This window comes from Halictus rubicundus, chromosome 12 (genome assembly GCF_050948215.1).
Source record: "Halictus rubicundus isolate RS-2024b chromosome 12, iyHalRubi1_principal, whole genome shotgun sequence".
NCBI classification, from domain to species: domain Eukaryota; kingdom Metazoa; phylum Arthropoda; class Insecta; order Hymenoptera; family Halictidae; genus Halictus; species Halictus rubicundus.
This window is the reverse complement of record NC_135160.1, coordinates 11,964,337-11,977,928: the sequence shown is the minus strand read 5'-3', so window position 1 is coordinate 11,977,928 and position 13,592 is coordinate 11,964,337. Positions and strand designations below refer to the sequence as shown.

General features: G+C 44.4%; 1 protein-coding gene across 6 annotated transcripts in view; it reads right to left on the bottom strand.

Moving 5' to 3' along the window:
• Ttd14 (TRPL translocation defect 14) overlaps positions 1–13,592 on the bottom strand; it is a 40,702-nt gene that overhangs the window by 3,075 nt on the left and 24,035 nt on the right. For 4 of the 6 annotated variants that reach the window (XM_076798086.1, XM_076798085.1, XM_076798083.1 and 1 more), the window contains exons 5-9: positions 7,337–7,453; positions 1,984–2,112; positions 1,834–1,906; positions 728–1,128; positions 64–271 (exon numbers count right to left, since the gene is read on the bottom strand). In XM_076798086.1, coding sequence (XP_076654201.1) covers positions 64–271; positions 728–1,128; positions 1,834–1,906; positions 1,984–2,112; positions 7,337–7,453 — 928 coding nt within the window. The remainder of the gene's footprint in view (positions 1–63; positions 272–727; positions 1,129–1,833; positions 1,907–1,983; positions 2,113–7,336; positions 7,454–13,592) is intronic. The other 2 variants (XM_076798084.1, XM_076798087.1) reach the window with 1 other exon arrangement.

The window sequence follows — 13,592 nt, the reverse complement described above, 5'->3', positions numbered from 1 at the left end:
ACCCGAACAGCGTTGACTCTACACATTCTCTTGAACTATGTAGGTCATTCTTCTAGCTCCTACCTTGGATGAGCTGGTTCTCTGTATATATCTAACTGGAAATACTGATTGTTTATTAGGAAGCAACGTCGACGCTTGAAGATGGTAAAATGCGAGTCGTCGCGCTGGGCAAGCATATTCAGATAGTCCCTGTGAGTCAACTGTGTCTTCACCTCGATCACCTGACCGCACATTTTTGGACGCCTGATGGTATGGATGTAGGACCAGTGACCTGTAACAATAGAACGCCACGATTAACAACCAAAGCACAGAATCCACTTACATCTACTAGTCGAGAACACCATTGGTGATTCTTTACAAATAGGTACTGTTCCACCAGGTGATGGCTGGGTAAAGATTATGGTCTCACTGTACCCAGGTTCCCCTAGCATTGCACGCACTAGAGCTATTAGTCGAAGACCATGAGACCATAATCTTTACCTAGCCATTACTTGGAGGGCGGACAGTACTCTCCACCGACTTCAATGGCCTTCGAATGTCCTGTCAAGGTCAAATTGTAGAACACATTCTTGCGAAAATATCGAGTGACCGATGCGCAAAGAAAAGTTGTTCAGAATGTTGACCAACTTCGAGGACGAATTTTTCGAGGCGATCGAAATCCAAGGGGGCAGCTATTTGTAAACAATCAGCACACATTAGTGCGATCTACCGGCCGTTCTCCACAGACCTTTCTGGCCGCGTTTGCGGAGACGTGCCTGCATCTTCGGATTATTGCTTTGGAGGTAGTTGTGAACGACGTCGAAGTCCTGGAACGGCGGGAACTCGGTGTCCGCCGGTAGAGGACCCTTGATGAGGAACTTGACCTTTCTGCTGCTGTCGCGCAATCTGTCGCCGGTGTCGATGCCCAGCTTCTGGCAGACGCACTCGATCATCCGGCAAATCTTCGACTCGAAGTCTTGCGAGTTGTCGATCACGTCGAAATAGGGGTGGCCGACCCAGGCGGCGGCCGCTTTGTAGTCGAGCTCCCTGGCCAGCTCGACACCCTCGGACCTGCACGCGTGGTCCTCCGTCGAGTAGAAGTCCTCGGCACCGTTCGCCGCCGAGACCATGTGGATGATCTGGTTGTACCTGTTGGCGCCACCGGTTTTGTCAAATTCTCTCGAGATTGTTTGCTGTAGGGTATCTGGATTGTTTGCGATAAGGTCTTAGCCATAGTGTCCTTGGAATAATTGGTTTAATACTTTGAATTTCTGAATTTTGTCCTCAGTGTTCCCGCACTCACGATTCTCTGAAATGGCTGACATTCTGCAGTTTGAAGCTTTGAAGGGCTATGTGTGCAAACATTTGTACGAAATATGAAACTTCAGAAATTCGGCAGAAAGAACGGGTTTCCAGCTCCACTGTGGCATGGCGGGAATTTGGGTCCATTTTGACCATAGATGTAAAGGTAAATTTAGCAGCCTTTTCGCAGCCAGTTGAAGTTATTATCTATTTACATTAGCCACCCAAGGGATAAAAGAGGGTGACAATGAGTTTAACAAGGGAAGCATACTGTTTTGCGGTGATCGTTCGCATAAAAATGGTCAAAGCAGCCCTTAAAGGGACGAGAACCGTTTGGTCATACATCTTGGAAGCTAATAGAGCCGGAGAGATGGTTTGGAAACGCATAGTTAGCAATCTAGCTGCGTAACTCGACTTCCAATATCTCCAATTGTTCACAAAATACACGAGAAAAGATAATACTCTTTTTGTTCATTTCTCCGAGAGGAGGACGCCTGATTGTCGCATTTCAAAGAGAACAATTGAACCTTGGTGAGATTTTCGCTAACATACCGGTTGTCCCGGAGCTCGACGTTGTTCCAGCCGTTCGAGGCCATCATCAGCTCCCACTTGTCCTTCGATATAACTGAAAAGAGGGAGGAGAGACAGGGTAGAGAAAACCGCGAAACGGGCGACGTATCGATTGACATGATCTTCGCTTACATGCCGAGGCGTCCATGGCACCGCGATCGCAGATGATAAGGCAATTTCGGGAACAGCTCTCGCCCAGTTGGAAGAACGTGTTCTCGATCTGGATCATCGTCCGCAGTAGATTCTCTTGGAACTTGAATCCTGTAGCAGAACAAACGATTGATCGCATCGTCCCGTGGACAATAGTATGCTCGATTCGATTCTACCTATGTATAGTAAGCGCTACGGCCGAGTGTGTCTACGTTTTATTTATGTCTTAGCCGCTAGGTCGCCTGGATCTACGTCTTTCTCGAGTCTCGCATTTTTTAGCGGCGATACCGTAAAGGAATTAATTAGGCGTTGCTCATTAGCTTACGCTACGCTCCAGCTTCTCGTGGTTGAACAGGAAAAGCAGCGCACGTAACGGAATTAAATTCGAAGCCGTGATCGCCTATTTCTTTCTGTCCGCGTTGTTACGGATTAACGATCGCCGCGTGACCGAGACGAAGTTGTTGGATCACGCTCGTCGATCGCATGCGAACAATAAGTCACGTTCCCTCGCTCTCCTTCTAGTCGCTCGGGCACAGTCTCGGATCGTTATCGCGTGTCCCCCGCTATCACGGGCTTGTCGCAATCGCTAGAAAACTGGTATGGAAATTACGATCTTCTCGTAGAAAACCGTTTTCTCGGCAGACACTGCACCGACGATTGATAAACGATCACCGCGGCTGATCATTAATCGTCGATCGAAACAACCTACCGTTTACACGCAATAAATCTGGTTTTTCTTCCGGTATCTTGTTGCAGAATCTGCTCCGATTTTGTCCGACTTTTATGGAGACCGACACGGTGAACACAGTGCAATTGTATGCCAACGAGAAGAAATTAAATTCGATGGATCTTCGAGGAAATCTTTGCTTTTCACAGCTCAATTTTTAATACAAAAGTGTGTTTGACGCGAAAGAAGAGACTCCGATCTGCGAAATCAGCTGAGGAAGACTGTTTTTTCGGGAAGGCTCTTTTTCACGGATTTGCAACGAGATCAAAGCAATTTAACATTTGAACTACCGAGCAATAAATGCGACTGATGTACATTGCTTTGTAACAGTGATAAGACTGTGTCCATTCAGACTTCACACAACTTTTATGTGCTTCAATGAAGAAGTAAGTTTATTCAAAAATTTCTGATGAAAACATTTTTATAATTTCAGTAACTATTGCAAGAACAAATTAGGAACCAGTCGTTTTGACTGGTTCGGCAGTTCTAGCGTTAATTAACTCGAGACACTGCATATTCTACAAACTTTTTCAGCTAAACGAAAAATCATCCAAACCGAGATATCGATTCTTGCAACGTCAACGGATTAGCACTAACTCATAAAAAGTGAGTGATATACCTTCGAAAGATAGCAATTATAATAGATTTTTGTCGGACTACGTCAACGGAAAGAGCTCTTCGATAATTTCCCGCGAAAGTTTATAATTGCATTAATTGTAGAATAAGAATTTTCACCGTGGCAGGATCGGTGTTAAAAGCTCCGAGCGAGGAAGAGAAGATTTTTTGTTATTGGAAACGCGTCACGCATCAATTTGAAAACGCTGTTGATACGCGTCAGTAATAATCGAAAGCGAAGCGTTAAAATTGCACATTCGTAAAACGCTTTTCGAAAAAGCGACGCGACTCGCGGTTTGACCTAATACACAATGGAACGGGAACGCGAGCGAGAAAGCCTCGATGTTGTTGCAATACCGGCTCGCTTTATCGAATCAGGGAAAAAAATCCAATTAATGTCGGCGGTCAGCGAAGTCCAATAATCGTGCCGCGCGACCCTGTCGTCCCTCGTTTCCGTCGCGTCGCGTCGCGTCGCGCCTCCACCCAGATAAATATCCCGTCCGCGATCCGCTGGATCGTTCGCGGCTGTAGATCATTCACGCATCTCCGCGATTTCACGGATCAACGACGGATCAAACGTGCCATGTGTTCGCTGGCACGATCGACGCGCCGTGTTCGGCCAATTTTCTCTTCTTGGCACGCGGATACTGCAAAACTTCCGAATACTCTGCAGAGAAATTGAATTTTTTCGGAGAACGCGTACTCGAGGGTAGCGTGAAACGTTCAAGGTTGCTCGTCAGGACTCTTCAGGCTCCCCGACGAATTTCTTAGCATCCTCTTAGCGCCTGATTTGCAGTTTCCGGCTGGTTTTGCGCACCGTGGCCCGGCAGGCTCTGCGTAATTGATATTTAATTGGCCTTTTAGGAGCGTTTCAGTGCCAAGCGTTTGCACGATGTTAGAGTGAAATACTGAATCGTTAAATTTGATTGAGAGGTTCGTTTTTGTCGGGCAGTAAATCAATCGAGTCAAGGATCGAGGAAATAAACGAATCCCGGACGCGTGTCTCGGAAGAGTACCGCCGAAGACCGGAAGTGATAGACGAGTGTACGTCCGGTAGATTTAGTACTCGATTCTCCAGAAGTTCGTCAAACGGTTGCTGGGTCGTTGTTTACCTAGGGTTTCGCATCCCCGTGACAATTCTCCGTCGAAGAACCGTGCCGTTGGCAGCACGCCAACGCTCTGTGTCGAGTTACGATTCTATCTAAAATGGCTGTCAACCCTTTGCGCTCACGGAATATTTCCTCGTCTACCGGCAAAAATCGCGATCGAAATCGCGATCGAAATCGCGTTCGTTCGCGAAGTAACGTGGCTTGAAGAGAAAACGTAATAATTACTAGACTGCCGATTTGACGCGTTCGTGACAAGAACGATTGGGCGCAATCGAAAACAGTGGAAACGGTAAAAGAATTTAAGAACGTCGATATAGTGTCTTCAGCTTATTAACAGTACACCTACCAAGCATTAACAGTATCTGGTAAATATTGCCTTATAAAAATGGCAACCCTAAATTTATTGAGACTGTCCATAAGTTTCAATATAATAACTGCTGGGACAGGGAAATTATTCTACTATTTTCTCGAAATGAATTTGTATAGTTTCAATAATTGTACAGTATATAACCGGTCATTTTGACCGTGGTAGATTTAGTGCTAAAATGGCCAAAGGAGAAAGGGAAAATCTATAAAGGGAAGATACCGACAATTTTAATTTTGCATAAAGATTCACAGATCCGTATCACAGTACCCAGCTCTTTCTCTTATAACAACGAGATCGCAGGTTTATCCCTCAGTTTATTATTACTTTCTTTTAAACTCCCGAGTATCTAAACATCGGGTAGACTCGGCGATACAAAAATGATCGATGTCGCAATTGCCATAATTACCGACAGACTTTTCTTTTCTTTTCGCGTCTTTAAAGAGCAAACTGCAGTGGTAAATGCAGCAAACCGTAGCAGAACGGTTGGTCTCTTTAAAGGGAACAGTCGGGTGCAAAGGGTTAAGTCTCGGGCTTGATACTGATGGGTCGTCTGGCATCGATACGAGGATGTTCTAGCCAAGAGAGAGACTAATCGAGAGTTAGGGGAGGGGGGAGCGGAAGCGAGGTGACGGGGAGGCAGACAACGGCGCAAGAATGCTGATACCAAATTTACCAAGTGCAGCGAGATGACACGCCTCGATATCGGCGATGATAACGCGATTGGCGGATGTCTAGCAGAGTACCGAGCCGGGTCGGGTCGGGTCGGGTCGCATGGCCACCGGACGTTGATCCCCTTTCATTTTCGACAACGTTCGAACCACGGACAATGCGCGGAAACTGCGGCTTCGGGGCGGAAGACGCGCGACAATAAAAAAACAATCGAATCTAGAGGCTCTTGCAATTCGATACGCATATTCTTAACACGAATCCACAAGTCGATTATACATGGATGACATTGTTACAGGGAATTCTCGATATATGTCGACAACACGGGTCATACACACGGGACACCTACCCGAGCCGTGTTATGTTCACACTACTCGGCGTCCGAGGCCTCACGGGGTACGCACAGCGGTAGTGGGGATAATTCCGCGACGTTTACCATCGAGGCGTTGGCGGCATATACAGAGGAATCGCTGTATTTGACCAGGTTTAACAAAGTAATTTTTATTCTGACTCAGTTGACTAGATTTGTGGAATGGAGTAACTAGTATGATCAATTTTGTCTTTCCAGTTTTGGTTGAATTAATTAAATTCTCTTGATTTTGTGGAAGATTTTTCGGATCCGGCAGTCGACGTGTTAACGATACTGTCTCGTAATATTGGTTGTACAGTTTAGTGAGACTGTGTGAAAAAATGAAATTTTGCTTCGTTTTGGGAAGCTTGAATCCTTCCCGTACATCATTTTCTACACAGCTACCGTGATTGAAAATAGTCTATCCTTAAAATCTTCATTTTTAAAAATTCTTTACTATTACGAATTAATCCTTTGTTCTCCGTTCAATTAAAAAAAAAAATGACGTTCATGTTCAGTAGATTCCGTTTGAAACCTTCATCAAGAGTCTCACTGGTTACCGATACAGAAAAGGTAGCGGTTTAATAGTTCGTAGGGAACGCGCGTAATTGGATAGAGACTGACACCAACGTGACTGTTCATGGCTCACCGTTTCTGCTTCTTGCACGCGATGCAGTTTGCAACCCGACTCTATCGAAAACGAAGCGCTCCTAACAAGAAAATTCTACTTTGTAGTCTCGGTTCGTTTGTTCGCGTAAAATCGGCTCCTTCCCAGTTACATAACGTTCACTGGTGTCCTCAATTTTCAATTTGTAAAGATGATTAGCAATCTCGTATAATCTGTAGCTAGGGTTCCATGGAAAAATTGATCCTTTCGATATACAGGGTGATTAATAGCCGGTGGTACTACCGGAAAGGGGATGATTCTACATAAAAAATATAAGATAAAATTATTTCACATTAGGCTTTCTTTTCCAAAAATCGACTTCGGAAATCCGTCAAGTTCGCGTGCTTAGCACTGGCAAGAAGTAGAACCGGTAGGTCGTGAACAGAAACGAAGAGGTCGCGAATTTTCTCGGCAAATAAAATCTCAAAAAATTGTATTCCAAATTTTCGAGTTACTTTTCTCACGCGAGACCGGTCTCTTCAGGCCTGTGCCATCGGTTACTGACCACCCTGTACAAATCAATTTGCGCAAGTGCCTCTAATAAGTAGAACGCCCATTGCGCTCGGGAGATGCCTCGATACTTCTCCGATAGTGTCTTCCGTGGACAATAGAGGACAGAAGAACGGGACACCTGTGCAAAGGAGTTGGGTGTGTTGTAGGTGTTCCCGGAGCAGGAAGAGTGAATAGATGAAAGACGAGCGGGAAGACTCTGTCGAGCGAAATCGCTCGCCCAGTTTCGAAGCGCGTAATTTCCGCTCCCGGGGCCGTTGACGAAGATAAAACAGAGGACGGGAGGGGAACCCTTATCGGGCTCGTGCAGCAGTCTACGACTCACCCTCGCTGGAGTCAACCTCCAGGATCTCCGGCCACCTCGCCTCCTCCTTGTCGGATCCGTGCCTGTAACATCGCCACGAGGACCTCGTGGACGAAGGACGCGGCCCGGATCCTTTTGCTAGAACCAACCGACCTTGAAGACGCTTCCAGCTCGATCAACCGACCCCAGGGACCGTCCCTACCCCCATCTCCACTATGGCGATTATGGCTCGCGTGTGCTCTAATCGCGTCGTTTTTCCTCGGGAACCGTTCCGTCCCGACGTTCTAGCCGAGCAATAAATTATTGTGTCGTAACATAAACTCGTTCGGGAATGACCAATGTCTCGTTTTATTCCCATTTGCATCATTACCGCAAGTGACTTCCTTTCAGTCATTTATATGGCAATTGGCGGAATCTTTAGAGTGATTTATGCTTTCAACTGAACTGATTCTTATGTTACAACTTGACACTTTATTGTGTAATCCGGTATGTTGGTAAATGCTTGATGACCACGTTAGTTTACGCATGAAATGTTTATGCATTCATTTTTCGGAGCGCCAGATTTTCATCGCCATCATTTTGTTCACTTAACAAATTTTGAATTCAATCGCAATCTCATTCGACAGTTTCTGTTCACCCATCAAGACGAATGCTTCGAAATGGTTGGGAAAATGGTAGCCGAGGGAGAAGGCACGCCATTGAACGCGCATTTAATATAGCGGTATTATCTTTATGTTTAATGCAGGACGTCGATGAATTTCTAAAAGTAAACCGTCCTGCATAATTAAAACTAGAGCTCGCCCGCGTCGATACAGTGGCCTTCCACGAGCATTTTTGCAGACAACTTTCCGGCGAATTTACTCGATTGAAAATCAACGAAATTGACAGTTTGCTCGTCAAAGCCGTTTGCGCGCTTAGCCGGTGCATTATAAAAGTTTCCCAGCATCGACAACACCGTGTGTGCTCGTTTCAAAATGCTTCGACGCGGGGAGGCACGGCCCGGCCTCGCCAATTACTTTCATTCGCCATTTCAATTCCCGGAATATTAATGTTCGCGTAATTAGAGGCACACTGGAGCCGTGTACCGAACCAATGCGCGACGTCGCGTCGTTCTTCCTTCGAAATTGATATGGTACTCGCGTTTTATTAATCAAGCTCCCCGAGGCGACGTGCCGCACGCGATGCCGGCAGTCTCCTCGCTGAAAACTGCATATCGATTCCCCTCGCAATTACTTTGCAATTATTTTTCCCATTCAGACAGAGCCGACTCCGCGCGGTTACCGATTTCTATTCTCCTCCCGGAATATCGAGATACTCATTTCCAAGAGGAAATATTAGGTCGTCCCATAAGTTCGTGCCGTGGATATGTTCACATTGTTCACCATTGAAAAATATTTTAACGAAAAACCGCAGAAATTTTATAGTGTCTTTGCCAAAAAGGCCGGAAGAGTAAAAGAGTTAAATCGTACAAGAGTAATGAGAGATACTAACTTCAACCTGAGAGTAGATTTCTGAGAAGTAATATGGTTATAGAAGCAGAGAATAATAGGCGGCTATGTCAGTTAACATACTGTAGATAGATGTAACCGGAAGTCATCCTAAGCTGAACGGCACTGTAATAACTACACTGTGGATCTATGCGCAAAAGAAAAATTGTCCAAGTCGGTTGTAAGTAGACTTCACGCAAAATAAAAATCGTCTGCGTTAACTGCAAGACATATGAGCCAAGTAGGAACTCATTCCTCTATTTAATAGTTTTATCAAGTTGCAAGAATTGTATTGGCAGTCTTAAATTCTTGTAATCTTTTCGTTGTTTGAAATGCCACTCACCCATTTTCGCTATAAAATCCGCAGTCTAGTCGTAAGAAAAAGAAATTACAGGAAAGCGCGTTTCTTCTCTGAATTATTTTAACCCTTTGCACTCGAGTGGTGACTCTGAAGCACCGCTAGAAATTATTGTGGCATTATTTCAAAGAAATTACGAGAAATTTTACAAAATATTTGTTACATTACAAAATTTGTATTCAACAGATTACCAAACATTTCAATATTATACGTGGAAATCGAGTCAGTTTCGTATGAATAAAATGAAAATATTTCAAGACGGAAGAAAGATTTCGTTTTATAATGAAAATAGCGCCGAGTGCAAAGGGTTAATAACTGGAGAGCAATGTAACAGCATCAATTGTTTTAATATCTCCACAGTTTCGACCTAATAGTTTAACGAAGCTCTTCTCGCGGCTCCGAGGATCTTTCTATTGTTTGGACCTGCTCTCGAATTTTTACAAAACCAGGGATCGCGGTTTATTCGCCAGCTGCTGATTCGGCTCTCCACGAGGCGAGCAATGGCGGGCAATGGCGGGCAATGGCGAGCATGTGGCCTCAGCAAAAACCTCTGCGAAAACGGGACTGCGAAGGTTTTTCGTGCGAAACTGAATCCGGCGATCGTGGGACTGGTCGAAACGAAACGTCGCGACGGATGTCTTCTTCCGTCTACTAGAACATCCGGGAAAAATTGATATCCCCCTCGTCACTGACGTACACGCTCGCTCAAGCTCCGTTTCACTTGAATCCTATGAAACTCTGAATTAGGTCTAACTGGGTTAAATTGAAGAATGCGATAATAAGGTCAACGAGTCCATGCGAGATATCTTTAAAAATGCGTCGAAAAAACGTCGATGGACAGCTGTACACATAAGCGGGCCTGAGCATTGCCGGTTGGACTAACTACTCACACTGTGACACCGAGTCAGGCTCGCGACGAGGATTTCCGGAAAAAATTATAACAAATATATACATATGTATTTAATCATTTAAAGTGTTCCTTCTTTTAGGACATGTGTCGGCTTTTAACCCTTTGCACTCGGCGCTATTTTCATTCTAAAACTAAATTTTTCTTACGTCTTAGAATGTTTTCGTTTTATTCATACGAAGCTGATCCGATTTCCACGTATAACGTTTAAATGTTCAGTAATCTATTAAATACACATTTTGTAATGCAACAAATATTTTGTGATATTTTTTGAAGCTTCTTTGAAATAATGACACAACAATTTCTAGTGGTGCTTCAGAGTCACCACTCGAGTGCTAAGGGTTAATAGAATTATGAAGAATGATCATCCTCGTTATCATACAATATAATCTGTCAAAGGGAATCGCGAACTGACCACATACCTTCTTTTTCATTCGGCAATCTAGTGTTAAAGTATTCGTATTTATTTAATCATTTTAATCGTTTCAGTGTAAGGTTAATGTTAGGTTCTTACCCATTCTCTTTAAATTGAAATTCTATTTTATTGTTTTTCGAGAATATACAAAAGTTCTGCCCACTGCAATAGTAACATAACTTGTAGCGCAAGGGAGTTAAACATTCTTAACATTCTTAGTGTGTTAGGTTTTTAACCATTTTCTTTAAATTGAAATAAAATTGTATTTTATCGTCTTCGGGGAATGTACAAAAGTTCTGCTCACTGCAATCGTAAAACAAATCGTACAGCAAGGGGGTTAAACATTCTTAACATTCTTAGTGTGTTAGGTCTATAATAATTTTGTTTCAACTTAAATAAAATTCTATTTCATCGTCTTCGGAGAATGTACAAAAGTTCTGCCCACTGCAACCGTAAAATAAATCGTAGCGCAAGGGGGTTAAACATTCTTAACATTCTTAGTGTGTTAGGTTTTTAACCATTTTCTTTAAATTGAAATAAAATTGTATTTTATCGTCTTCGGAGAATGTACAAAAGTTCCGCCCACTGCGATCGTAAAATAAATCGTAGTGCAACGGGGTTAAACATTCCCAACGTGTAAACATTAACCTAACCGACTGGTGTAACGGAGCATCGAAGTTGAACTGGATCGTTAGGCTCCCGTTTCAGAGAATCTTCAACGCGTTCCCGGATAAGTAATAAATTCGCGAACGCTCCCGTTGGCGATGACGTACGTTCAGTTTGGTCGCGAGCTAACGACGCTTTTTACGTAATTTGACCGACACTTGCGCAGCAGAATGGAAATTTGCCTCTAATGGGATACGAACTCGTGCAAACCGCCGCGACCTTTTTCGCTGATCCTGCGAATTGATTCGACCTGTCTCGCAGTCATTGGAACCCGGCGGCGTCTTGTCGTAACCGGAACACCAGTGAGTTAGAACCGGTCGCTGCTCGATCGTTCGAGTATCGTCTTCGAGCAGGATCGCGAATCGGTCAGGCTCGGTTATACCGGATGTGAATTTGTCGGAGCCTCTGTTCAAGCCGTTTCTTTAATCCTCCATTGTTTAAAAAATAGGCGTGCGCTGTCGGCACATTTGTGAACGAAAGACGCATCTTCGAGTATTCAGCTCCCGCTGAGTACAGCAGACGCTATATTTTCTTGACAAAAAAATTTGTCCGCATACTTCATTAGTACAGTGAGATATCCCTGCAATTTGGAACAGATTGGTTCAACGCGTCGTCCGGAATAAATTCATTAACGCTAGGTTCACGGAGCACTAAAACCGACTATTTCGTATTACTTTATAAAAATTACAAGAACGTGCAACCCAGATTGTTAGAAATACTTTAAAAATAATACACACCCAAAGAAATAAAGTTTCTAAATAATTTTTCATGTATGCATCCTTAGAGTCTTAATAATTTTAAATTAAAAATATTAGAACCCGTCATTTTGACGGGTCCCGTAAACCTAGTGTTAAAATTCGTTAGTTTTCAGCAGTCCGCAGACTCCTAGCGTAGAACGCCTAAAACAAGGAAATCTTTAATATTTTTCCCGAAGACACCAAGAGGCGTAGCCTTTCGAAACTTTCAGGATATTCGGTGTCCCATTGAAGGAAGAACAGGGAATTTTTTCGTTGAAAAATATTCAGGACGTTGCAGCGGAGGAGCCTCGTTTCCCGAGCGGTTAGTTGTTTGTCTGGTCGGTTTGCGTCAGCCTGCCGCCTAAAACCAACGTTCCACGCCCGTTTCAGGGATCGGCCATCAATATTCATGAAGCGAGTCGGTTTATTTTTTGTTATCAATGTCCCATTTGCATGTCCGATCGCGTTCCACGTTTCTCAATGGCGGGAGAGACGCCTTTCCGGGAGCGGAGCTTTCCGCTTCGCGGCTGGGAACGGACTCGCGAATGAAAAAAGATCCGATGAACGAACGAGAACGTTCTCCGTAGAGAGAACAGGTTGCTACTCGTCCGTGTGTTAACGTCGTTCCGCCATTCTAGCTTCGAGGATCGCAGGAGCGAGCCACGAGCAGGACTTTCGAGCGTAATTTCATTTCCGCGCCGGCTTTCATCCCGCGCGACGACGGAGCTCCCGGAGAGAACCTGGGTGGGAGGACCGACCCGGGCGGAGGTCACGCCGGTGACCTTGATCGTCCCTGACCTCCAACCATCGAGAACTAAACGGATTTCAATCTCTTCCGCGCGCGCCGAGAGAGACGATGTTTTCCCCGATTCTGCGGATCGATCGCGCGTTTCTCTCGCAACCGCGTCCGAACCTCGTAAATCCTGGATCGCGGGTTTTATGCGCTCGCGTTGCATAAAATTGCAAGCAGCATGCTCCGCGGAACGAACAGCTTCGGCGAAAAATTCAGCTCCAACTCCGCGCGATGCTGTTGCAAGTTTCAATTTACCGGGATCGTTGCACTGAAATTACCAACAAATGGGATTCGGCGAATTTTCACGAGATTTCATCGTTGTAGAATTGTTCGGATATCGGAGAAGGTTGCGATGTATCGCTGAAAGACTATAATCCCTCGAGCGTATTCTGATAAAAATCACGCGGAACTTGAACGGGCGCGGTCTCGTTAGAAATCTTCGAACAACAAAGATTTGCCGTATATTTTGCGACTCATATTTGCATCCGGATGTATCTTTGTAAGAATTGCAAGAAGCCACCTGCACTTCTTTCAATAATAATTTTATACGGTTGAAAACCGTGCGACACCGTTTTGCATTCGATCTACTCATTTTTGGCTCGAGTCTGATTTTAATAGCAGTCTAATTATGAAGAATGGAGACCAAGTAGAAAGTTCTGTTGAATTGCATAAAGACGATTGAAATTAATGCGACTGAAAATGAATTTTTCAATACTGAAATTAACCGGTTTACACCGCGAGCTGGAAACTTCGTTGTGATTTTTATTTATGACACTGATCGTTTTTATAAAACTTGCGAGAAAGTTCGCAGGGCGTTCAACGTGTTGATAATTATACGAGATTAACACTGGAACTACCGAGCCCTAAACGCGACTTAGACTTATCCCTTTATGATAACAGCGAGATTGAATTTG